This window comes from Nerophis lumbriciformis, linkage group LG26, assembly GCF_033978685.3.
Source record: "Nerophis lumbriciformis linkage group LG26, RoL_Nlum_v2.1, whole genome shotgun sequence".
NCBI classification, from domain to species: Eukaryota; Metazoa; Chordata; class Actinopteri; order Syngnathiformes; family Syngnathidae; genus Nerophis; species Nerophis lumbriciformis.
In genome coordinates, this window is record NC_084573.2 from 24,508,729 (window position 1) to 24,533,972 (window position 25,244).

Sequence of the window (25,244 nt, forward strand, 5' to 3'; positions counted from 1 at the left end):
GGACAAAATGTGTGTGTGTGTCACTGTCATTTGTCCGGCGGTGGCACATAATTCTTACACTCACCAGAATGTATACACGCTAATAAGAAATTGTGATAATGATATTTTGTGGCGGGGAAAGGTACTTCAAACGCAGGTTCCGTTCAATTAACAAAAGAACCGGATAAGAGGGCTTTGCCTTTCAAAATAAAATTTAAACTGTCGTTACACTTTACAACAAACACACGTCCTACTTCGCACTATTGTCCATTTGAGCACCTAATTTAGAAAATAGATACCGAACAATTGTTTTTGTTAAGGCTTTATGTTCAATACGTGGTGTGTATAAAACAGTAACCGGAAGTGTTTGTTGTTCTTCTTTGCACTTGACAGTGGTACACCGCACCCACTGGAAGGAGGCAGGGGGTAGCCTCGGAGGAAGCTGGAACGTCCTTATTTCATTTTCTCACCAAAAAACTAAAGAAAGAAAAAGCCTGACACTGGCAATTCAAGCAAATATGGCCGCAGTAGTGTGGGGAGGGAGTCCTTCATCGCTCAGTTAGTTACCTGGAAGCCTCTCCCCCCCATCTTCTTCAATCCAATACCATGGCTAAGCAGTATGATGTTCTCTTCCGACTCCTGCTTCTCGGAGACTCTGGGGTTGGCAAAACATGTTTGTTGTGCAGATTCACCGACAACGAGTTCCACCCATCACACATTTCAACCATTGGTAAGCTTGAAATGTTTACTCTTTTTTTTTCTATATGCTCCTTTATAGTGGTCATGTGTGCATTTCAAGCATGTGAGGCAAATGTAAACACATGTTGTCTTTTTCACTGTTTTAAAAGCCATTTAAAAAACTCTTTGCAATAGTGGACAGTTTGCAGAAAAGGCACGTTTTATATTGAATACAGAGTAGGGATTAGATTCCAGTAAGCAGAGGTCTTCAACATAGGGTGCATGACCCCTAGGAGGTCTACAGAGGTAATGTCGTGACATTTTTGGTCGATGAGAATTTTGTTCCTAAATCACACATTGTATGTGGCCCGCTGAAGCCTGGGAAAAATGTATGTTAATGAAAAAAATATTTGTTTTACTTAATGCAAATAATTATTTCGAGTTTGACAGGAAAAAAAGGCATATCTTTTAAACGTTATCATCTAATCATGCCAAATATTACATTATAATATAGTGTATTACAAAAATATGTTAGTAAAGATAAAAATAGACAGTTGAATATTTGGGGCAGCACGGTGGAACAGGGGTTAGTGCATGTGCCTCACAATACGAAGGTCCAGAGTAGTCCTGAGTTCAATCCCAGGCTCGGGATCTTTCTGTGTGGAGTTTGCATGTTCTCCCCGTGACTGCGTGGGTTCCCTCCGGGTACTCCGGCTTCCTCCCACCTCCAAAAAAATGCACCTGGGGATAGGTTGATTGGCAACACTAAATGGGCCCTAGTGTGTGAATGTGAGTGTGAATGTTGTCTGTCTATCTGTGTTGGCCCTGCGATGAGGTGGCGACTTGTCCAGGGTGTACCCCGCCTTCCGCCCTAATGCAGCTGAGATAGGCTCCAGCACCCCCCGCGACCCCAAAAGGGACAAGCGGTAGAAAATGGATGGATGGATGGATTGGAGTTGAATATTTGCTTGTCACCTTTACATATGATGTATCCATTAGTTTGTACATGAAAAACATAGGAAATTGTGTAATAATATGAGGTGATTACTGGTACACATATATATCAATGCTGTCAAATGATGTATTTAATAAAAATCAGATACATTTGAATTTTGATTAATCACAGGTTATTGCCTGCATGCATAACTTTAATTAACAAAATTAAATACATTTATTAATTAAATTAATTAATTATAATTAATTAATTTAATTAATACAATAATTAAAATGAGGCCCTATGAAGACAGCCATTACTACGATGTGGCCCTCAATGAAAACGAGTTTGACAACCGTCCTAAATATATATTTTTTTATATTCCCCTGTAATTTTCCCACAAATGTAAATGCGCATAAAAATTGATCCAACACAATGTAGTGTTGTTTATATGGACAGCCTACTCACTGTAAAATTAAAGCACAAATAAAAACAATTGTATTATGACATCCATGTTAGTGTTTAAGATTGCTAGCGATTAGGGCGCTATTTGCCGGATAGCAATTACTGACACAGGCTGCCAGCTAGCAAAAAGCATGTTAATTGTCAACTAACGATTGGCGTGCTAGTTGACAGCTGATTCAATATAAGGATTGCAATCATGAAGCTTTAGGTAGCTTGGTTTGATACATATTTAATACAGAGTAACAATGTAAATGTTCTTATACACACATGCAATGTTGTTTATAAATGGCAGCGGTATGGACACCCTACAAACTGTAAAATAAAAACACAAATAAATAATTGTATTATGACATTCATGTTAGCATTAGGTCAAACTGCCAGTTAGCGAATAGCGTTCTAGTTTTTAGCTTGCATTTAGCGCCTAATTTTCCAGCTGGCAATTAGCGCTCTAGTTGTTAGCTTGCAATTAGCGCCTAATTTTTCAGCTGGCGATTAGTGCTCTAGTTGCCAGCTCGCGATTACATTACATACACAATCATTTTTTATAGAATGCAGAGTAACAATGGGAATGTCTTTATTCACACATCCAACACAGGGTAATGTAGTTTAGAAATGGCAGTGGTATGGACACCCATTCACTGTACCTATCAGATTGAAAATAAAAACATGAATAGATAATTTAACAATTATATTCATCTTAGTGTTTACCTTTCAGATTTAAAATAACAACATGAATAATTTGATAATTTACTAATTATATTCATATTAGTATTTAAGATAACTAGCGATTAGCACATTAGTTGCCAATCAGCGACCGGCGCAATAGTCGCCAGCTAGCAATTTGCGGCGCAGGCTGACAGTTAGCGATTAATGCGCTGGTTGCCAGCAAGCAATTAGCACTCTAGTTGTCAGCTAGCGATTAGTGCTCCAGTTACCAGCACGTGATTAGCTCGCAAGTTGTCAGTTTGCAATCAAGACCCGGTTTTCCAGCTAGCGAATAGCTACATTCCTTACACATCGATTAAACACGTTTAGAAACTTTGCATTTGTCAGGCAGCTTGTTTTTTATTCACGTTTTATACCTAATACAGAGTAACATCTTTACGTATTTGAAATTTTCGATAATAAATGCCAGAGCCTTGAACCCAGTGGATAATTTGCATATGGGGCAAGCATCATTTATATTTAATACAGATTAGAGATTTAATGGCCAATTTAATGGTTACTAATAAGGAATAATCTTATTGCCTATGCTGATTAGCATCCCCATTTATTCACAGTCTTTTAACACAGTTTAACCATGTGAATAATAAAGAAGTAGGCATAAGTCACAATTTTAATGTTTTTTTTTTTGTTTTAATTAAGAAATAAATTACAGCTATAAAGCAAATAATTATTGTGTATAGCTGTTGGAAAATGTTCTGCTCAGAACTGGTGCAGTTTTGGATGAATGCAGCATAAGTAGGACTTTCTGCTCAGTTCTGACACTGAAACGGTTGTCTAAAAGTCTAAGATTTCTCTCCTGGTACCGTTGTGTGACGTTGTCGCATAGGCGACGCGGTACTCGGATCCCTCAGGCCCGTGGGAGAAATAACGGTGGGGAAATGACGGACAAGCGGCTTTTTATTGCCAGGCCAGACAATGCATTATGCAGGCAAGGTCAGGGCTAATGAATTGTGGGTAATGGTTTGCAGGCACATGCAGTTTTCCCGACTTGTCCGAAAAAGAACAGCTTGCGCACATAAATACTTCTCTCTAAAAGGCCTAATATACTATAAAATCAGACCGTAATTGTCGACTTTATAGTCCGCGGTGGGACTTTTTTTTTTTTTTTAAGAGGCTGTAATATTTCAACTAGCAGTTGGACTCAAGTCATCCTGCACAGGTTTGAATCCTGTTCGTTGGACTAGAAATCCGAGGGGTCAAATGTGATTGGGGGTGTCAAATTATCAGGTTAATTGATGTTGACAGTCTATAAGTGTGTGGACGTAGCTTGTTGTTACAACTCTGTACAATAGGTGGTGTCAGGTTCAAACACCGATGACATCTATTAGATAAGACAAGAAGCAAAGGAATCAAACAGAGACAGGATTCAATTTAGCTCATGTGGAGAAACGTCTGGGGCTGCACACTCAGCTATAGCCTCCCACCACGCTCTGAGTAGGGAGCTCCACGCCTCCTCGTTTATTTGGGCATTTCCTGATTAAATGGCTGCAGCTGTTTCTAAGGGGAGGAGGGTCATAAACTGCTACCACACTCAGTCATAAACAGTTTAAAGAAAAGGTGCCTGGAGCGGTGTCAGGTCTGCTCCCTCTCTGCTTTGTAGATCTCGGGTCATGACAAGGTCTTCCTTTGGCTGTCCAATAGATCAAAGAAACCGACACCTCCAGGTTGCATTCCATCGCACTCAGTGGAGGTTTATAAGCCTTTTGCTTGATAAGAACAAAGACAGCTTTTGTCTTTTCACAGGGCAGCCTGAACTCATGGGAAAACAAAGTTGTGTGATAACTTATATACAATTATTCTGACAGGTGGCGCTATGTATTATAACCCCGCCTCTTAACGCTGGGAAAGAAGCTACTTAACCCCACAGGAAGCAATACAAGAAGCGAGGCGAACACACGTCTACAGCTGTTATTGTATATTGCGGCGTACCACAGGGGTCAATACCGGGACCAAAGTTGTTTATTCCCTACATAAACCACAACTGTGAAGTTACAAAGGACTTGAAGTTAGTACTAGGGATGTCCGATAATATCGGGCTGCTGATATTATCGGTCGATAAATGCTTTAGAATGTAATATCGGAACTTATCGGTATCTGTTTCGTTATTATCGGTATCGGTTTTTAAAAAGTAAAATGTATGACGTTTTTAAACGCCGCTGTGTACACAGACGTAGGGAGAGGTACAGAGAGACAATAAACCTTTAAGGCACTTCCTTTACGTGCATGCCATCCCAGTCACATCATATCTACCGGCTTTACTCATTACGAATTGATGCAAGACATACTTGTTCGACAGCCATACAGGTCACACTGAGGGTGGGCGTATAAACAACTTTAACACTGTTACAAATATGCGCCACACTGTGAACCCACACCAAACAAGAATGACAAACACATTTCGGGAGAACATCCGCACCGTAACACAACATAAACATAACAGAACAAATACCCAGAATCCCTTGTAGTACTAACTCTTCCGGGACGCTACAATATAAACCCCCCCGCTACCCCCTACCCCCCCACCTCAACCCCGCCCACCTCAACCTCACAGTCTCTCTCAGGGAGAGCATGTCCCAAATTCCAAGCTAATGTTTGGATAGATAGATAGATAGTACTTTATTGATTCCTTCAGGAGAGTTCCCTCAGGAAAATTAAAATTCCAGCAGCAGTGTACAGAAGTGAGATCGAATTTAAAAAGTAAAAAGTAAATAATGGGGGTGTAAATGGAAAGAGAATAGAAACATATTACAATAAGAGTACAAATAAAAAGCAACGATGAGAATAAAAATATAACAGTAAAACAAGAATATAACAAGAGAAACTAGGCAGTAGTGACCATGTTATGAAAAAGTATTGCACTGTTATTGTTTTGAGGCATGTTAAAAGAAAATAATGCAATTTGTGACTTCAATAATAAATATGGCAGTGCCATGTTGGCATTTTTTTCCATAACTTGAGTTGATTTATTTTGGAAAACCTTGTTACATTGTTTAATGCATCCAGCAGGGCATCACAACAAAATTAGGCATAATAATGTGTTAATTCCACGACTGTATATATCGGTATCGGTTGATATCGGTATCGGTAATTAAGAGTTGGACAATATTGGAATATCGGATATCGGTAAAAAAGCCATTATCGGACATCTCTAGTTAGTACTATTTGACTGCCTTTAGCTCTGTGAAGGGTGTCAAATGTTCACGTTAATTGCAATATTTAGCCTGTTCCCAGTCTACAAGTGTGTGGATGTGGCTTGTCGTTACAACTCTGTGCAATAGGTGGCGTTATGTAGCATGATTTGACATAATATATCACAGAAGCTACTTAACCAACAGGATGCACTATGTGGAGCTGCAGCCGTACAACTCAGAGTCATATAACTTGGTACCTGACACATTCTAACTGTTAGCATGCTAACTTGTTTGGATGATTTTGCGGCCGTACACCTCAGAGTCATATAACTTGGTACCTGACACATGCTAACTGTTAGCATGCTAACTTTGTCAGATAATTTTGCAGTCATACACCCAAGAGTCATGTAACTTGATACCTGACACATTCTAACTGTTAGTATGCTAATTTGTTTGGTTGATTTTGCAGCCATACACCTCAGAGGCATATAACTTGGTACCTGACACATGCTAACTGTTAGCATGCTAACTTGTTTGGATGATTTTGCGGCCGTACACCTCAGAGTCATATAACTTGGTACCTGACACATGCTAACTGTTAGCATGCTAACTTTGTCAGATAATTTTGCAGTCATACACCCAAGAGTCATGTAACTTGATACCTGACACATTCTAACTGTTAGTATGCTAATTTGTTTGGTTGATTTTGCAGCCATACACCTCAGAGGCATATAACTTGGTACCTGACACATGCTAACTGTTAGCATGCTAACTTTGTCAGATAATTTTGCAGTCGTACACCTCAGAGTCATACAACTTGGTACCTGACAAATGCTAATTGTTAGCATGCTAACTTGTTTGGATGATTTTGCAGCCGTACACTTCAGAGTCATATAACTTGGTACTTTACACATGCTAACTGTTAGTATGCTAACTTTGTCAGATAATTTTTTCAGTCGTACACCTCAGAGTCATATAACTTGGTACCTGACACATGCTAACTGTTAGCATGCTAACTTTGTCAGATAATTTTGCAGTCGTACACCTTAGAGTCATATAACATGGTACCTGACACATGCTGACTTGTTTGGATGATTTTTCAGCCGTACACCTCAGAGTCATATAACTTGGTACTTTACACATGCTAACTGTTAGTATGCTAACTTTGTCAGATAATTTTTTCAGTCGTACAACTCAGAGTCATACAACTTCGTACCTGACAAATGCTAATTGTTAGCATGCTAACTTGTTTGGATGATTTTGCAGCCGTACACCTCAGAGTCATACAACTTGGTGCATGACACATGCTAACTGTCAGCATGCTGGCATGGTAACATTAGCACGCTAAATTTTTCAGGTAATTTTGCAGTCGTACATCTCAGAGTCATATAACTTGGTACTTGACCCATGCTAACTGTTAGCATGCTAATTTTTTCAGATAATTTTGCAGCCGTACACCTCAGAGTCAATAACTTTGTACCTGACAAATACTAACTGTTAGCATGCTAAACTTTTCAAATAATTTTGCAGCCATACACATTCAGAATCATATAACTTGGTGCTTGACACTAGCTAACTGTTAGCATGCTAACTTTTTCAGATAATTATGAAGACGTACACAGAGTCATATAACTTGGTACTTGACACATGCTAGCTGTTAGCATACTAACCTTTTCAGATAATTTTGCAGCCATACACCCCAGACTCATATAACTTGGTGCTTGACACATGCTAACTGTTAGCATGCTAGCACGATAACATTAGCGCGCTAAGTTTTTCAGATAGTTTCACAGCCGTACATCTCAGTCATATAACTTGGTACCTGACACATGCTCACTGTTAGCAGGCTAACATTTTGGCTAATTTTGCAGCCGTACACCTCAGACTCATATAACCTGGTGCTTGACACATGCTAACTGTTAGCTTGCTAACTTTTTCTGATAATTTTGCAGCCGTACACCGCAGAGTCATATAACCTGGGGCTTAACGCGTGCTAAATGTTAGTATGCTAACTTTTGTAGTTAATTTTGCAGCCACACACCTCAGCGTTCTAACCTGGGGTTTGACACATGCTAACTGTTAGATGCTGGCAAGATATTATTAGCTTGCCAACTTTAGCTAATTTTGCAGCAGTACACTTCACAGTCATATATTTTGGTACTTGAAACAAATGCTAATTGTTGGCATGCTACATTTCGCATGTTAGCTTTCCTGAAATGTTCTGGTGGTGGGTCAGGGCATTGGGAAAGATGTGACCGCATGCGCCATGCCTGCTCCATGTCTTGCGGTGTACCCCAGGGATCAATACTGGGGCCAAAATGATTTCCCTCTCTAAATAAAAGATGTCTGTAAATTTACACGGGTCTTAACGTCAAGTTCATAAGTAATATGTGACCGTTCCTAACGGCCATGCAAGTGTAAATAATGTGATGAAAACTCATCAGTGATCGGATTCACAGATGCACCCCATGTATCTGAAGCGTAAAAATTAGTGAACATTACAGGGAATTACATTAAGATTATGAATAATGCATAGGTAGTTGTGTTATGTGTAATTTTGTAGTAAAGTGCAACTGCTGCTGAGAAGATGGAGTGCGGACTTGTTTAATTGAGTCCGCACTCCTCAGAGACGCCGCACTTCACAACGGCCATGAAACATACGCTCAGCTCCGCCTTGTGTTCATAAGATGAACGAGCGCCAGCGACGCCAGCGGTGTTAGGGTCACGGCCTTTTCTCCGTGTTGCCACGGGAGTCTATTAGCGAGAAACAACCGAGCATCAGCAAGGAATTGCATGCGTTGACCGTGTTTTACCAGGAAAATGGTAGTAAGGCGGGCATAAGCAGGGGCGCAGCTGGTTGCCTGGCAACCACACGTTAAGTAAGACCTCATGAAGAGCTAATCAGACAGAACCAAAGGGGCTTCTCATGCGTTTTCAGGCTGCAATATAAGCTAAGAGCTAACGCGCTGCTTGAGTTACTAATGCATGTTACTGTTTAGAATTCTAAACACACATCGCTTTAGTGTTCCCTTCTCTACAGGGGTGTGCATGTAGCTTGCTGTTACAACTCTGTACAACAGGTGGCGTTATGTTTCGTAACTCCGCTTTTTAACACTGGGTAAGAAGCTACCAACAGGATGCGACACTTGAAGCTAGGCCAGGGGTCGGCAACCCAAAATGTTAAAAGAGCCAAATTGGACCAAAAACACGAAAAACAAATCTGTCTGGAGCCGCAAAAATGAAAATGATTGTATAAGTCTTATAAAGAAGGCCACACATGATGTACTGTATGTGTCTATATAAGCTATATTAGCCTACTATCAAAATAACTATGTGTCGCAGGCTGATGCAAATCTTTGTTGACAGAAATGTTGAAATGTAATATTTATTCTACACATTTAGAAAACATTACTAAAAGTTCTCGGAGGGTGAGATAACTCCTGGAAATTACTGGCTTTGAGAGGCCAACAGTATAGATGTGTGTGTCCAAGTTAAAGGAAACGACAATCTTTGCAAGCTGGGTAATGTTTGCTGTGGTCTGGAACAACATGGCACACAAACAACTAGCAGAAATGCAGCCAATATTACATACAGGTAATGTGTCATGAGACATACAAATATCAATTAAAGACACAGTAGACATAATTAAAGGAAATTAAATGAGCGCAAGTATACCTACAAACGAGGCACAATGATGCAATATGTGCATACAGTTAGCCTAAATAGCATCGATTAGCTTGCAGTCATGCGCTGACCAAATATGCCTGATTTGGACTCCACACAAGTCAATAACATCAACAAAGCTCACCTTTGTGCATTCACGCACAGCATAAAACGTGTGGTGGACAAATGCGACAAAGAAGTAGTGGCATTAAACACTTCTTTCCGTGGCAGCGTCGGAGAAAGTTGTACATGTAAACAAACTGTTGCGTCACAGTCGACACAACTATGGTGAGCTCGAGGCCCGCCGAAATTAGTAGGGCAAAACGAGCATAATAAACAGCGAGCTTTGTAACAATTAGGAAGGTTTGGTCATGTTTGTCCTCCTACAATAAACTGAAAATTTTTTTTTTTTTAATTCCCCCATCTTTTTTACATTTTCAAACTGGGGCAGCGCTAAATCTGGAGCCGCAGGTTGTCGACCCCCGAGCTAGGTGAATCTTGCAGCGTACCCCAGGGATCAATACTGGGACCAAAATTGTTCAATCTCTATATAAATGGTCTTTGTAAACTTACAAAGGACTTAAAGTTAGTATTATTTGGCTTGTCAAATTATCACATTAACTGCGATATTTAGCGCGTTATTTCGATATTTCGCGATGGTGTTCACAGTCTACAAGTGAGTGAATGTAACTTGTAGACCGTACAGTAGGTGGCGGTATGTATCGTAACCTTGCTGGGTAAGGAGCTACTTAACTAACAGGATGCAATACGTGATGCTAGGCGAACACACATCTACCGCTATTAGCACATCTTGCGGCGTACCCCAGGGATCAATACTGGGACCAGAATTGTTCACTCTACACAAATGACACCTTTAAACTTACAAAGGATTTAAAGTTGTAAATATTTGCAGATGACCCGACCGCATTTTGTACAGGAGAAAACAAACGGAAACTAATAAATACAGAGGAAATCATCACTTTTTTTTAAAGCGGTCATATCATGATTTGTTTCTAATTTTAAAACTTCATTTTGGTCTACATAACATGTAATTTGGTCAACATTTGCCATAGATTTTGCTGTAAGGTCATATCTTCAAGCCAATTTTTGTCTGCCTTCAAAACGGTTCATTTTGAGAGCCGAAGTTGTTCGACGCAAATGAAGCCCTCCTTGCCACGCCCCCTCACGCTGACTAGCCTTTCGTCCTCGCCTCGGCAGCCTTGTTTACTACAGCCGTTGTTTTTTTGTTTTGATTTGCTAAGACCGTATGGAATATGGACACCGGTGATCGCCACCAGCCATCTCATTTTTACTTGATTTTCACCACAACACAACATCCCGAATGACATGGTGAGACCAAGCGGCTCACCGTCATTTGTGGTTGGCTGAAGGAGGAGATAAAGTTAAAGTTAAAGTACCAATGATTGTCACACACTAGGTGTGGCGAAATGATTCTCTGCATTTGACCCATCACCCTTGATCACCCCCTGGGAGGTGAGGGGAGCAGTGGGCAGCAGCGGTGGCCGCGCTCGGGAATAATTTTTGGTGATTTAACCCCGATTCCAACCCTTGATGCTGAGTGCCAAGCAGGGAGGTAATGGGTCCCATTTTTATAGTCTTTGGTATGACTCGGCCGGGGTTTGAACTCACAACCTACCGATCTCAGGGCGGACACTCTAACCACTAGGCCACTGAGTAGGTTATGTATGTACGAAACACTGGCTAAGGTTAAACTTCGACTGAGTCATTACCTCTCCAATGCTAGATTCTAGACTTATGCGTGTGTATATTGACGATAAAATTATTTTCTATTCTATATCATGCTAGTACTTTTACTGCACTGCTGCTTCGAACCCTTGTAAACAATAGAGACCTGAGCCAGCTAATACAGTTAGCTATGCTACGGGCTACATAACGGATTATTTTACTCACTGGTCCATTGCCAAACACAGTAGGCACTGATGCAATTAAAAGTATTTTTTCGGAAAGTTATTCTTTATTTTGCCAGAGGACAGTGATGCTACTGTCTCACATTAGAAGGCTAAGCTAGCTACACAACAAATCACATTTTTTACACATTTCTAACCTACCATTTTATTGTCTCCTCCATTGCCATAAATAGATGGTGCCGAGCCTACCATTAAAAGTAGTTTAAAAAAAAAAATCTATCTTTGCAAACACTAGCGACTTCCTCACAGTGGAAGGCACATTGCCAAGAATCATGAAAGCTAAAAGTAAGGCACTTTTTACTTCAGATGAGGCTGAAAGTCAGTGTTGTGACTGGTGCTGGATGAAACAAAACAAACAACACAGCCTTTTCCTTCATTGGGTTTTGCAGCTGGTTTTACATCAATTTAAATTGGCGGACTCACGCAAGGATGTCTGGGTAAATGTTTACCATATATGGATAATTCGTCACACTTGAACAAAATTCCAAATGGACCGTTTTAGTATTAAGTAAGGCAAGATTGTTTTTATAAATATCTCTGCAGTGCCTCCAGGGTTTGATTTCAAATGTTCAGGACTTTTGCAGATCCTAAATGCACACAAGCAGGTAAAAAAAAGTACAAACAAGTTGGGTTTTGCATAATAGGTACCTTTTATGTACTATTAAAACATTTAACTGCCATAGTTAGAAACACTCGACGAAGGTTATTATGTAAAAAAATATATATATTCAACACTCCTTAACAAATGACGTAGTAATAAATATGTCAAATCCGCCAAACCCAATTTTTGTATGACTTGAAAAGCTCCACTTAAGAACTTTCAGTTTTGGTGGATTTTGGCGGTGCCAGTGGACCAAAGCGGTAGTGTTTTGCCAGAAGGAAGACCACATTTCCCATGAGGACGAGCGCATATAGCGTCAAACTGACATGATGTCCGCTGTAATATTGCCACAAATATTACGTCTCTAATGGCTATGCTGGCTACCAAGAATGTATCGGGCGGATGCAGGTCCGAAGCAAAGAAAGACTGGCGGGAGATTTTTTTCGAAGGAAGTAGTTTGGCTATTTTTTGCGACCACACAAATTTCCGATATATTAGCATTATCATTTTAATTTGAACATAAGTCACTTACTAGTCCAGCAGGAACAGAACCAATGGTCTAAAATTCCTCGTCTTTGAGCTCACGCCAGCGAGTGAAAGCCAGGGCAACGTTGATCCTGACTGTCCTTTTTGTTACTTTGGTTGATTTGGAGCTTCGGCCATGATAGCAGTAGTTCCAAAAGCGATACAGACCCTCTCAGGCCATGACAGAGGTGTCATTCAACGAGTTGGGAGTCCATGTATCATCCCAGAAGTTATGAAAATATTTGATCAAGGTTGAAAAGTTACTTAGTGCTCCTTTAAGACATTTCCCCCTGACTTTTTTCCCCCGAAAATTACAACGAGGTGTTCAAATTTTGACGAGAACTTGATAATAATCAAGTCACACTAAAACCATGATATTCAAAATAGCATCATATCCCAAAATACATTTTAGTGTATGGCGATGTTCATACATTCATTGCATATAATTATGAGGGGCAACTGTTAGGGATGTGAATCTTAAAACAGCTCACGATTCATTAGGGTTCTGATTTTTGGGCTGACAATTGATTAAAAATGTATTCTCAATTAAACACGATTCTCAGTTCAAAAAGATTCTCGTCATATAGTACTTTAAATGATCATTATTTATTATTATATAAACCTATTCAAAACAGATTATAGGTTACCAAAGTAAGTATAGGTAGGCCTATATTATTTTTATTTTCTTCTTTTATCGAATAAAAAAAAAAAATCATGAATCATTTCATTATCAAAATGAACAAGAATTGCAAATCGAATACTACTTTTGATCTAAATATAGGAATAAGATAATGGCGGGGTTTTTTTCAGAGAAAAAAACGAACACATTTTACTTATTACAAGATTTATACATTCACACCAACATGTGGTGACAAACCATTTTGAGTAAGAGCTTTTCTTCCAGTCACTCACACCAGGGGAGAGATGCAGCCCTGACACAGCTAAGCTCAAAGGTTGGGCAAGTTAGCGAATATCAAAAGGGAAGTTACGACGTTAATTTTAAGATAATGTTGATGAATAAAGCAGGGTCATCCAACAAGGGTCAGGCATAAAATAAGTCTAAACCTTTTTTTTTATTTTTTTATTAATAATTTTGTCTCAAAAATATGAGTGCAAATGTGGGTCTTGAAAAAGAAGTGGTTGTCTTATTTTCAGGTCAATGCAGTATTATAGACCTACAAATGCGACAATTAAATTGTTCCTAATAGGCAATGAAGCTTCCGTCCGTCCATCTGTAGGCAAGTGTGCTGGCCTGCATTTCCTCCCAAGCTGACTAATCTGTGTTGCATGTTTGTCACAAGTCACATCGTTTAGTCAAGGTTTTCACTCCGTCATATTGTTCTGTTGCTTACAAAGGTGTGTGTGCAAGCGGCAGACTTCCTGTTAATGCCCTGATTACATTCATTGCTTCAGGGAAACACTTGAATAATGAATGCACCCTATTAAAAAGGCCTCCATTATATCCATAAATACTGTAGCCTTCCTCAGTTGTCTCAATATATTTGGAATTTTCTGGCTTTATCTCATTTTTTTTGTTTCACTGCAGTCTGCATGGACGACTTTACACCCTGAGACTGTGCTAACAATGCTGCAATGTCAGTCAACTGAAGCGCTGTCAATCAACTGAAGCATGGTCACATTCTGCCCTACTCTACGCAGTATACACACACAAAGCTTGAGGATTTTTAGACTTAGACTTAGACTTCCTTTTTATTGTCATTCAAATTTGAACTTTACAGTACAGATAAGAACGAAATTTCGTTGCATTAGCTCATGGTAGTGCAGGATAAAAAAAAGCAATAAGGTGCATTTATAAATAAATAAATAGGCTACTGTACAGATAAATATATTGCACTTTTTCATATGCATCCACGTTTATGGATGTATGTTGTCTTTTTTATTCCAGCAAGATAATCCATTTTGGGGGGGAGTTGAGGGGATAATTATGACGCGTTCAAGAGTCTTATGGCCTGAGGGAAGAAGCTGTTACAGAACCTGGAGGTGGGAGGAGTCTTTGCAGATTTTCTGAGCCCTGGTCAGGCAGCGGCTTTTTGCGATCTCCTGGATAGGAGGAAGAGGAGTCCTGATGATCTTTTCCGCCGTCCTCACCACTCTCTGGAGAGACTTCCAGTCTGAGGCATTGCAGGCTCCAGTCCAGACAGAGATGCTGTTAGTCAGTAGGCTCTCTATAGTGCCTCTGTAGAATGTGGTGAGAACAGGGGGAGGTAGCTGTGCTCTTTTCATCCGACGCAAAAAGTGCATGCGCTGCTGAGCTCTTTTTACAAGAGCTCCGGTGTCTAGGGACCAGGTTATATTGTCAGTTACCTGCACCCCCAGGAACTTGGTGCTGCTTACCATCTCCACTGCTGTGCCGTTGATGAAGAGTGGAGTGTGGCTGGACTGGTGCTTCCTGAAGTCAACGATGATCTCCTTGGTCTTGTCGACGTTCAGGACAAGGTTGTTGGTTCTGCACCAGTCAACCAGATGTTTCACCTCTTCCCTGTAGTCCATGTCGTTGTTGTCACGGATGAGGCCCACTCCTGTTGTGTAGTCCGCATACTTCACAATGTGGTTAGTAGTGGACCTGGCGCAGCAGTCATGGGTCATCAGCGTGAACAGCAGCGGACTCAGGACGCAGCCCTTGGGGGAGCCAGTGCTCAGGGAGATGGCACTGGAGGTGTTGTCGCCCACTCTCACAGACTGTGGTCTGTCTGTGAGGAAGTCAAGCAGCCAGTTGCATAGGGGGGTACTGAATCCAAGGGGGGCCAGTTTGCTCACCAAGTGCTGCGGGATGATGGTGTTGAATGCTGGGCTGAAGTCCAGAAACAACATCCGCACGTGTGTGTCCTTTTCTTCCAGACATTTTAAGCACAGGTGGAGTGCAGAGGAGATGGCGTCCTCTGTGTAGCGGTTAGGGCGATAAGCAAACTGGTATGTGTCGAATGTGGGGGGAAGTCTGGAGACAATATATTCCTTTACCAGCCTCTCGAAGCACTTCATTATGATGGGGGTGAGTGCAACTGGGCGATAATCATTGAGGGAGGAGATTGTGGTTTTTTTAGGCACTGGAATGATTGTGGCCGTCTTAAAACATGATGGTACCACAGCCTGGGTCAGCGAGGTGTTGAAGATGTCTGTAAGAACCCCAGCCAGCTGGTCTGCACATCCCTTAAGCACCTTGCCCGGAATGTTATCAGATCCCGGTGCTTTCCGGGGGTTCACTCTCCTCAGGGTTTTCCGGACATCCGCTGTGTCCAGGTTGAGCGGCTGCTCATCAGGGCGAGGGATAGATTTTCTCGCTGGAGTGGTGTTAAGTGCCTCAAACCTCGCAAAGTAGTTGTTTAGGTCATTTAGGAAGCTGATACTGTTGTCACAGGGACGGGGGGCAGCTTTATAGTCCGTAATGACCTGTATGCCCTGCCACATTCGGCTCGTGTTCGTGGGGTTCTCAAAGAAGTCCTGCACTTTCTGACTGTGAGCACGCTTTGCAACCTAAATGGCACAGTTCAGGTTAGCTCTGGCTGTTTTTAATGCCCCAAACAAGATTTATGGCTCCATTTCTTCCTTGATCTTTAATATTACTTTATTATTATTATTAGACTCCTGAAGGGCAAAGCCCGTCATCCCACACGACCCCACAGAAGCACACGTGTGTTTACGTGCACTAAAAACTAATAATTGATAAAATTGTTGTATTTACGTGTATATATATATATATATATAGATATATATATATAAAATATGCTCTGATGTTTATCTTGTGTGATGACTGTATTATGATGATAGTATATATCTGTATCATGAATCAATGAGTGGACCCCGACTTAAACAAGTTGAAAAACTTATTCGGGTGTTACCATTTAGTGGTCAATTGTACGGAATATGTACTGCACTGTGCAATCTACTAATAAAAGTTTCAATCAATCAATCAATGAATCAATGCGCTACCAGGCTACATCCTGGTTAGCGAGTACTATATAAGGTAGCAAAACTTTACCATTTGTGATTTCTAGGTAGTGGGAAACAGTTTATTTGCAAACAACAAAACAGGAAAATAAATAGCTTGCAACAATTGCAAAAATCTTTTTAATGCCACATTTGTTTGTTTTCATGTCCATTTGTAAGCTAACAGGCTACTTCCTGGTTAGCGGTGGACCACAAAAAATGACAGGACTACACAAGTCATGTGATTATGTGTCGATACCTCACCTCAAATCTTCTTGTAGACTTACAAAGCTGTTTATGTTAGTGCTATTCTCTCTCTGCCTATAGAAGACATGCTGGCATCATTGATTTGGCCCACGTCTCAGACTAGGATGTAATGTATTCTGTCTAATGACACCTCACCTCCTGTCTCCTGCAGGGATCGACTTCAAAATGAAGACGCTGCTGATAGACGGTATCAAAGTGCGCATCCAGATATGGTAAGGCACCCGCACACGCCTATGACACTGTGTTTGTTATTGCTACAGGAGCTCTTTCTATCCGAGCGGATATTACTTTTTTTGCAAAGGACACAGTATTATATATTCTCATTACACCGTGTTGAGACACACGTCTTAACCTGAGGGTGTCCCAACTCTTTCCACAACGCCGCAAAATTATAGATGTGTTATTTATATTTTTGGAATTACTGTATTTTCTAGAATGTGCCACACTCCGATAAAGAAAGGACACAAACGGCTGCTCTTTTAAAGGCCCTCTCTTAACCTGTGGGGCGGCATAGCTCGGTGCAAGCAACTTGAGGGTTCCAGGTTCGATTCCCGCTTCCGCCATCCTAGTCACTGCCGTTGTGTCCTTGGGCAAGACACTTTACCCACCTGCTCCCAGTGCCACCCACACTGGTTTAAGTGTAACTTAGATATTGGGTTTCACTATGTAAAGCGCTTTGAGTCACTAGAGAAAAGCGCTGTATAAATATAATTCACTTCACTTCACAACTTAACAGCTTTGTTTAAAATGGACAACAGAGCATGTCTATTGCTGAGGATCCCTGACCTTAACCCCAACATCAATAAACTTTGTGGCTAGCAGCTAATTTTGTGTCTCCATACACAGTGTGGAGTCGCTCACCCAAGCTAATAATAATCAACCCCATTATAGAAAATAAACTGCATTTCTTAGTGTCTTAAGTATTATTGTCAAGTATCATTATCACTGGGGATGTAGCTATGCATGTTACACACCAAGAGCAAGCTAACCACTAAGTTAATAAGAGTTAGAGAGAGGATAATATAACGACTGTTGGTGTGTCACCATTGTCACAGTCAGCACATGACATGTGGATCGATCCGTTAATGATTGCCGTCGATACCAGAGTGATAAGGCAGAGATGTTTATTTTCTCAAAATATTTTTTCGTTGTTTTTGTTATTGTTTACAAAATAATTCCTAGGACACAGGAGGACGTCAAGGGGAAAAACAAAGGATTTAAAAGAGTAGCAGATAGTTGTTTTTGTTTAGTTATTGTGTGTTATTGACTAGGTTTTGATCAAACATTTGTGTGTAATAAAAAAGAGGAACTAGTTTAAATATTGTGTTGATAATGTTAAACTGCAATAGCACTCACTGTGAATAATACAGTTAATACTTGTGATCGCTAACAATACAGTTCAAAATAATTTTAGCCCAGTTAAGTAGTTTCAGGACGAAAAAGTCCTGTGGTTGTTAGAAGTGAATAAAACATTTTTTTTTTTGCTTGAATATCTCAATCAACTTTCGTCCTAAATGAAAATAGCAAGTCATGTTTTTCATTTTATTTTATTTTACCATTTAAAAATCCCCAGTTGATCTGAGTACTGTATGCATAAAAAGAGTTATCTATTAGGAGTGTGAATCTTTGGGCACCTAACGATTCGATTCCGATTCCTGGGGCGACGATTTGATTCAGAATTGATTCTCAGTTCAACACAATTCTCGAGTCTCGAGAATTATAATGTAATTATAATATTTATTTTTTATTTTTTATTTTTTATTTTCTTAAATCGATTTTTGAAAACTATGAATCGATGGAGTTTGCATGTTCTCCCCGTGACTGCGTGGGTTCCCTCCAGGTACTCCGGCTTCCTCCCACCTCCAAAGACATGCACCTGGGGATAAGTTGATTGGCAACACTAAATTGGCCCTAGTGTGTGAATGTTAGATAGACAGAATGTTGTCTGTCTATCTGTGTTGGCCCTGCGATGAGGTGGCGACTTGTCCAGGGTGTACCCCGCCTTCCCCCCGATTGTAGCTGAGATAGGCTCCAGCGGTAGAAAATGGATGAATGGATTTAAAATCAGGATGAATAAGAATTGCGATTTGAATGTAAATTGATTTTTTGTGTGTTTGCTATATATAAAAACTAGGTTTTATTTGACAAAAAGGGCATAAAACAAAAAAAAAACATGAAAAAAAAATAAAAACTCATAATCGATGGATAGATCTGAAGTTGATCTAGAGGAGTGATTCTCAAACTGTGGCACATGTATCGCAAGTGACACGCGGGCTCCACCTAGTGGTACGCCAAATAATCACTTGTTTTTAATGAATACTTAGGCCTACTACGCTACTGTATTTTAATGTTGGTCATTGTGGTGGTACTTGGAGAGACAAGTTTTTTTTTTGAGTTGGTGCTTGGTGGAAAAAAGTTTAAGAATCAGTGATCTTGAAATTTAAGCGTTGAAAGTAAATAAAAAATGTATCAGTTATTTTGAACAGTTTTATGAGTAGGGCCCTTTTGGATCCCCAAGAATTTTAGTGGGATTGTAAAAAAAAAATCTGTCATTGCTCAAATTAATGTTATAATGAATTATTTACCTATTTAAGTGTCCAATTACTTCACATCAAATATTCTTCCGCTTATCCGAGGTTGGGTCGCGGGGGAAGCAGCCTAAGCAGAGAAGCCCAGATTTCCCTCTCCCTAGTTACTTCGTCCAGTTCTTCCCGAGGGGATCCTGAGGCATTCCCAGGCCAGCTGGGACACATAGTCTCTCCACCGTGTCCTTTGTTCTTCCCCGTGGTCGCCTACCGGTCTGCCGCGCCCCAAACACTTTGAATTTTTTGGGGGGAAAATATTGCCTACTTTGTGGGGTTTATTTTACAAAAAGGTTATAACACATGTAAAAAAACAACAACAACAACTTTGTATTGACAGATAGATCCGAAGTTGATCTTGAGATTTAAGCATTTAATAATAATAAAAAAATATTTATATTTGGCTTTTTTTTTTTAATTTATGACTGGGACCACACTTGAGGGGAGCCCCAAACGTTAAAAATAGATGTATATTGTATTGGTTTTGAAAATGAAAAATATCAAAATGGCCCCTGTATGCTTTCGTTTTTCACTGACACCCCAGGTCTAAATTGTGTGTCATAATTTGTGCGTGATTTTGCATTGATGGTTGTTGTTTTCTTCAGGGACACTGCCGGCCAGGAACGCTACCAGACCATCACCAAGCAGTACTACAGGCGAGCACAGGTGAGCAGTCCTTACTGTTTGGATACCTTAAACCAAGGGTGTCAAACGTACGGCCCGCGGGGCCGGATCAGGCCCCCGAACAGGTTTTATCCGGCCCGCGGGATGAGTTTGCTAAGTATAAAAATGAGTGGAAATTTTTGAATGAAAGAAAATGTTGTTCTAAATGTGTCCTCTAGATGTCGCAATAGCAATTCTTTGTATCTTTGTAGATGATGCTACATATGTAAAAAAAAATAAACCACATGTTAGTGCACCAGTCGAGGAAAATGAGCAAACTACATAAATAACATCCTGTAATTTGATTTTGATATTATTTTTTATCTTGATAGATTGAAAATTAACAACCAATGAGTTGACTTATGAACATTATTACATCATTTATTCAGAAAGTATAAATAACGACAAATAATCCAATCCAATCCACTTTATTCATATAGCACATTTAAACAACAAAAATGTTTCCAAAGTGCTGCACAACAATATTAAAAACAATATTCAAATATTATCCTTAGCTCCACCAATGACTGAATAAAAACAAAAAAATAAATAAATATAAAAACAATATAAAAATAAATATGATTAATTATAAATAAAGATAGAATACTATTAACCGCAACATGTAAATGTAAAAAAACAAAAAAACAACATTATTCAGAATGTGCTTGTTCTATTTTTAAACAAAGAAAACAATCTGAAGTTGTCTTTATTTTTAAGTTAACGTGCCGTGATTTTACCAGTCCCGCCCACTTGGGAGTAGATTTTTCTCCATGTGGCCCCCGATCTAAAATGAGTTTGACACCCCTGCCTTAAACGAACCGTAAACTGGGGATGCCAGGTCGGATACACTACGGTTGTTTACTGCTTAGTTGTCTGCTACAACTAAGATAGTGTTGATGAGACGATGCTCACACTGGCGCCGTAAACGACTTTCCATTCAAGGCTTTCCGACCCACAGCTGAGGAGCTTGTTAAAAATGTAAAGCGACTATAGAGAAGCCTTGATGTTCATTGTGTGTGTGTGTGTGTGTGTGTGTGCGTGTGCGTGTGCGTGTGCGTGTGCGTGCGTGCGTGCGTGCGTGCGTGCACGTGTGTGTGCGCGCGCCTGTGTGCCTGCAGGCGGCACATAAGCTCCAACCGGAATTGAATGTTCTCTTTACTGGAAAGCGATAATGAAATTGGAGGATCGTGTTCCTTTTCCAGCGCGCACCCTGCGGCCAGCGATACCATTCATTACGCCGTGCGCGACGTGATGGTCTCTTTGATTAAAACGGAGAATTCCCTTTCCGTCACTCTGTAGGGAATCTTCCTGGTCTACGACATCACGAGCGAGCGCTCCTTCCAGCACATCATGAAGTGGGCCAGCGACGTGGACGAGGTGAGCAGCAGACAGAAATAGAATAGTATAACCCTGAAGACTGTTTTTTTGTTTTGAAGAAGAAGGTCAAACACAAGATATCAGGGTTTCATAAGGTCAAAGGTCAAATCACCACATTACTTTTTTCTTTTAATCGATCTTTAAATTCAAGCCTTTTTTTCCCTCCCATTACATCCATCCATCCATCCATCCATTTTCTACCGCTTGTCCCACTAATATATGCAAATGTATAACAATGCTGAGTAAACAAAGGATTCCTTCAACTGCTTGAAAGGAGTGATGAGTACGATACCACACATGCTGTAGTCCTGGGGTGTCCAAAATGTGGCCCGGGGGCCATTTGTGGCCCACAGCTCGAGTTTTGTATGACCGCAGTATATTGTCAAAATAAAACGAGTAAAAATGTAAGAAAAATAGATTAAAAAAACCTAATGTAATGAGAAAATGTCGATTCTAATAGCTAATAATATGCTTTTTCATCTATAACACAAAGCTGACACAAATGTTTTGGTTTAAAAAAAAAAAAAATGGTGTCTTTTTAGCTTCTTTTTTTTTTCTTTTTTTTTTCCAAATAAAATATCAAAATGGCCCCCCATATACAGTATGCAGCCCTTGGTAAAATTGCATTTGTGTTAAAATATTGGGCTCTTCTTCTAAGTTAAATTATGCAAGCAAGTATAACCTGTGATTAATCATAATGAATACAAATTCAAAAGTGTGATTACCGGTAATCATTTGATAGCACTAATTTATTTATTCATCTTTAGTCTACTCATGTTTATTTAATAAATTATTTATTACTCAAATTTATATATCGTTTACTAATTTGTGTTTCAAAATGTCTTTTATTTTTCCCATCTATTTAATTATCTTAATGTGTTTTTTTATTTGCGATTTATTTAATTAATCATTAATTGTTTAATTAATTTATTGTTTCTTATGTTTTATTTGTATTCATTTCAATTGTATCTATCCATGATGTATTTAATTGTAAAATGTGATTATGTATTTTTTTAATTTGATGTATAATATATATTTAATGACGTATTACTTTTATTGTTGTATGGTGAACTTGTTTAATATTTGTTCTGAATTTATTTTAATAAATGTTTCTCTTCATATACTTAATTAGTTATTTACTTTCCGTCCTTCTATCAAGTTATTTTCACTTTCCTATTTTCTTTTTTCTTTTTTTCCTTCTTTTTTTGTCATTTTCCAAAGGACCACAGCCCGATACTTTTTGGCCTGCGGCATATTGTTGAAATAAAATCAAACAAATAAAACAGGTAAAAATATAAGAAAAAGCATTAAAAAAAAGTAAAGTAATGAGAAAAAGCGGAAATCATGATACTTAAAAATAATAGTATGCTTTTTAATTTATAACACAAAGCTGAGAAAAATATTTTAGTGTTTTAAAAAATATATTATGTCTGTTTTTAGCATTTTACATATATATATATATATATATATATATATATATATATATATATATATATATATATATATATATATATATATATATATATATTTTTATTTTTATTTTTTTTTTACAAAATAATTTCTGGAAAATGTCAGTACAGTAATTGTTGTTTACTTAAATTAGCTCTGCTTCTTCCTACTCCTTTTCGGCCATGTTGAATAGTTGCTGGTGTAAAAAGGTGCTTTAACGTGACCTAACACATGTTGATATGTGCGGACTCCCAGTACGCTCCAGACAAGGTCCAGAAGATCCTGGTGGGAAACAAGTCGGACGAGGCAGACAAGAGGCAGGTGGCCACAGAGCAAGGAGTCAAGGTGACGTCTTTTGTCCTCTCATGTTTCCTTTTTCAAGGTCTCACCTGTGTTTCTCTCCCGCAGCTGGCCAGAGCTTACGGAATGGACTTCTTCGAGACAAGTGCCTTCACCAGCAGGAACATAACAGAGGTGAGGCCTTGCACAATGACAACACTTCAAAAAGGGGACGCCATCTCTCTCTTTTTTTTTTTGTAGGCTTTTACCCGGCTGGCAGAGCAGGTGCTGGTGGCCAACAAGAAGGACCTGGATCTTCTGCGGATGTCTTTGAGCGACGAGCTGAACTTGACTGCTCTGGAGGAGGAGGAGGGACTGTGCGAGCGCGGGTCCTCCGACCACACTAAAGGCTGCTGGTGTTAAACAGGAGAGGACAATTCTGTCTTTTTGCATGAGGACGAGGACGCAAAGGGCAAAAGGTAGTCTGCCGGAGCAGGGACCGAATGTTTATTCACGCTTAATCCCTGCCTTTTATATCCTCCACTTCAGAAAGCTTTCCTACTAGTCGCTGGACAGTTGAGGGAGCGTCTACAAATTTCACATTTCATTCCCTCCCCCCTTCATCAGACAAAATCAACATTATGCTTACAGTCCATCATCATTTTTCAGTAAGTACATGCATCCTTGATGTAATTCCGAAAAGGACCACAAGAGGGTGCTAAATGTCATTGTGAGAAGATGTTTCACAACATTCTCATTTGTCCCCCTTATAATTTACTTAGTTAGCTTAATTATGGCATAACATTGTATATAGGTATATATTAGGGGTGTGAATCTTTGGAATGATCCGATTCGATTCAGAGTCGTTTCTCCATTAAACATGATTCTCTCTTCAAACCGATTCTCGCATTGTACGATTTGGTAGGATAATCATAATGAAAAGTTTTAAAAACAGGTTACAGATCTGATTTTGGTTGCATGGAGATGGCCCAAATGTTTTTTTGTTGTTGTTGTTGTTGTTTTTTTAAATAACAATAAAATTCTTATTAAAAAATCAATTTTTTTTAAATCATCAACGAAAACATTTTGTTTTTAAATACATTTTTAAGAACATTTAAATTTTTTTTGAATCTTATGAATCGGGATGAATATGAGTCAATTTTGTGGTGCACCCCTAATGTATATATTTAATTTAATAGTACAAAATAACAATAAAGCTGATTTTATCACAGACTTAATTTAATGTAATGACGACAACTCCTGGAGACAAGTGAGCATTTTTCACCGGATACTTTTTAATTTTTTTATTGCAACTTCAGTGAAGTTATAAATCATTTGGCTGTAATTTCAATTATTCAACCAGATATGCCTCCTGGAGACAGAACGACATCAACTTTGTCTGCATCCTTTTCTTATTCTTTGAAAGCTAACTTGTGTGTGTGCGTGCGTGTGCGTGTGCGTGTGCGTGTGTGTGTGTGTGTGTGTGTGTGTGTGTGTGTGTGTGTGTGTGTGTGTGTGTGTGTGTGTGTGTGTGTGTGTGTGTGTGTGTGTGGTGTCCGAGTCATACTGTATAATGTTGTTTAACAACAAAAAAAAACACATTTCTTCCTCCTTTACTGGTATTTGTGTAAATATATGGCATTCAACAAGCAGAATGCAGCATATAATTCTTGTCACATGTTTGGAGTAAATACTTGCATATTTAAAACTTGGTTCAAGGGTGTTTATTTGTTATGTTTTTTTTATTAAATGTTATATCCTACACTATATTTATATTGTATCTTACATTTAATTTGTAATAGGAGGGTGGGGAGATTAGGAAGGGACTGTAGAAAAAAAACATAAATAAAGAAAAAAAATAAAAATAAAAACAAGATCCAAGATGTTAATTTATAAATGTATGAGAGTAAAGTAAAATAACAAAAAATTCATTGAAAAGGTGAAGTTTATATAGCGCTTTTTTCTCCAGAGACTCAAAGCGCTTTATTTTGTGGAACCCATTATCTACACTTTTAAGCAGCATTTAAACCA

The 25,244-nt window shown here is 39.2% G+C and overlaps 1 protein-coding gene across 2 annotated transcripts; it reads left to right on the plus strand.

Moving 5' to 3' along the window:
- Positions 1–348: 348 nt before the first annotated feature.
- Positions 349–24,098, plus strand: rab15 (RAB15, member RAS oncogene family). 2 transcript variants are annotated; one of them, XR_009817936.2, is made up of 8 exons: positions 349–709; positions 17,015–17,075; positions 20,051–20,111; positions 21,408–21,485; positions 23,190–23,279; positions 23,343–23,408; positions 23,475–23,692; positions 23,763–24,098. XR_009817936.2 is itself a non-coding variant. In XM_061987126.2 (7 exons), exons 1-7 carry the CDS (start codon positions 586–588, stop codon positions 23,634–23,636), a joined length of 642 nt encoding a protein of 213 aa, XP_061843110.1. In that variant the 5' UTR covers positions 349–585; the 3' UTR covers positions 23,637–24,098. The 2 variants fall into 2 exon arrangements, 1 of the variants encoding a protein (XP_061843110.1); XM_061987126.2 differs by having other exon boundaries at positions 23,475–24,098.
- Positions 24,099–25,244: the final 1,146 nt, after the last annotated feature.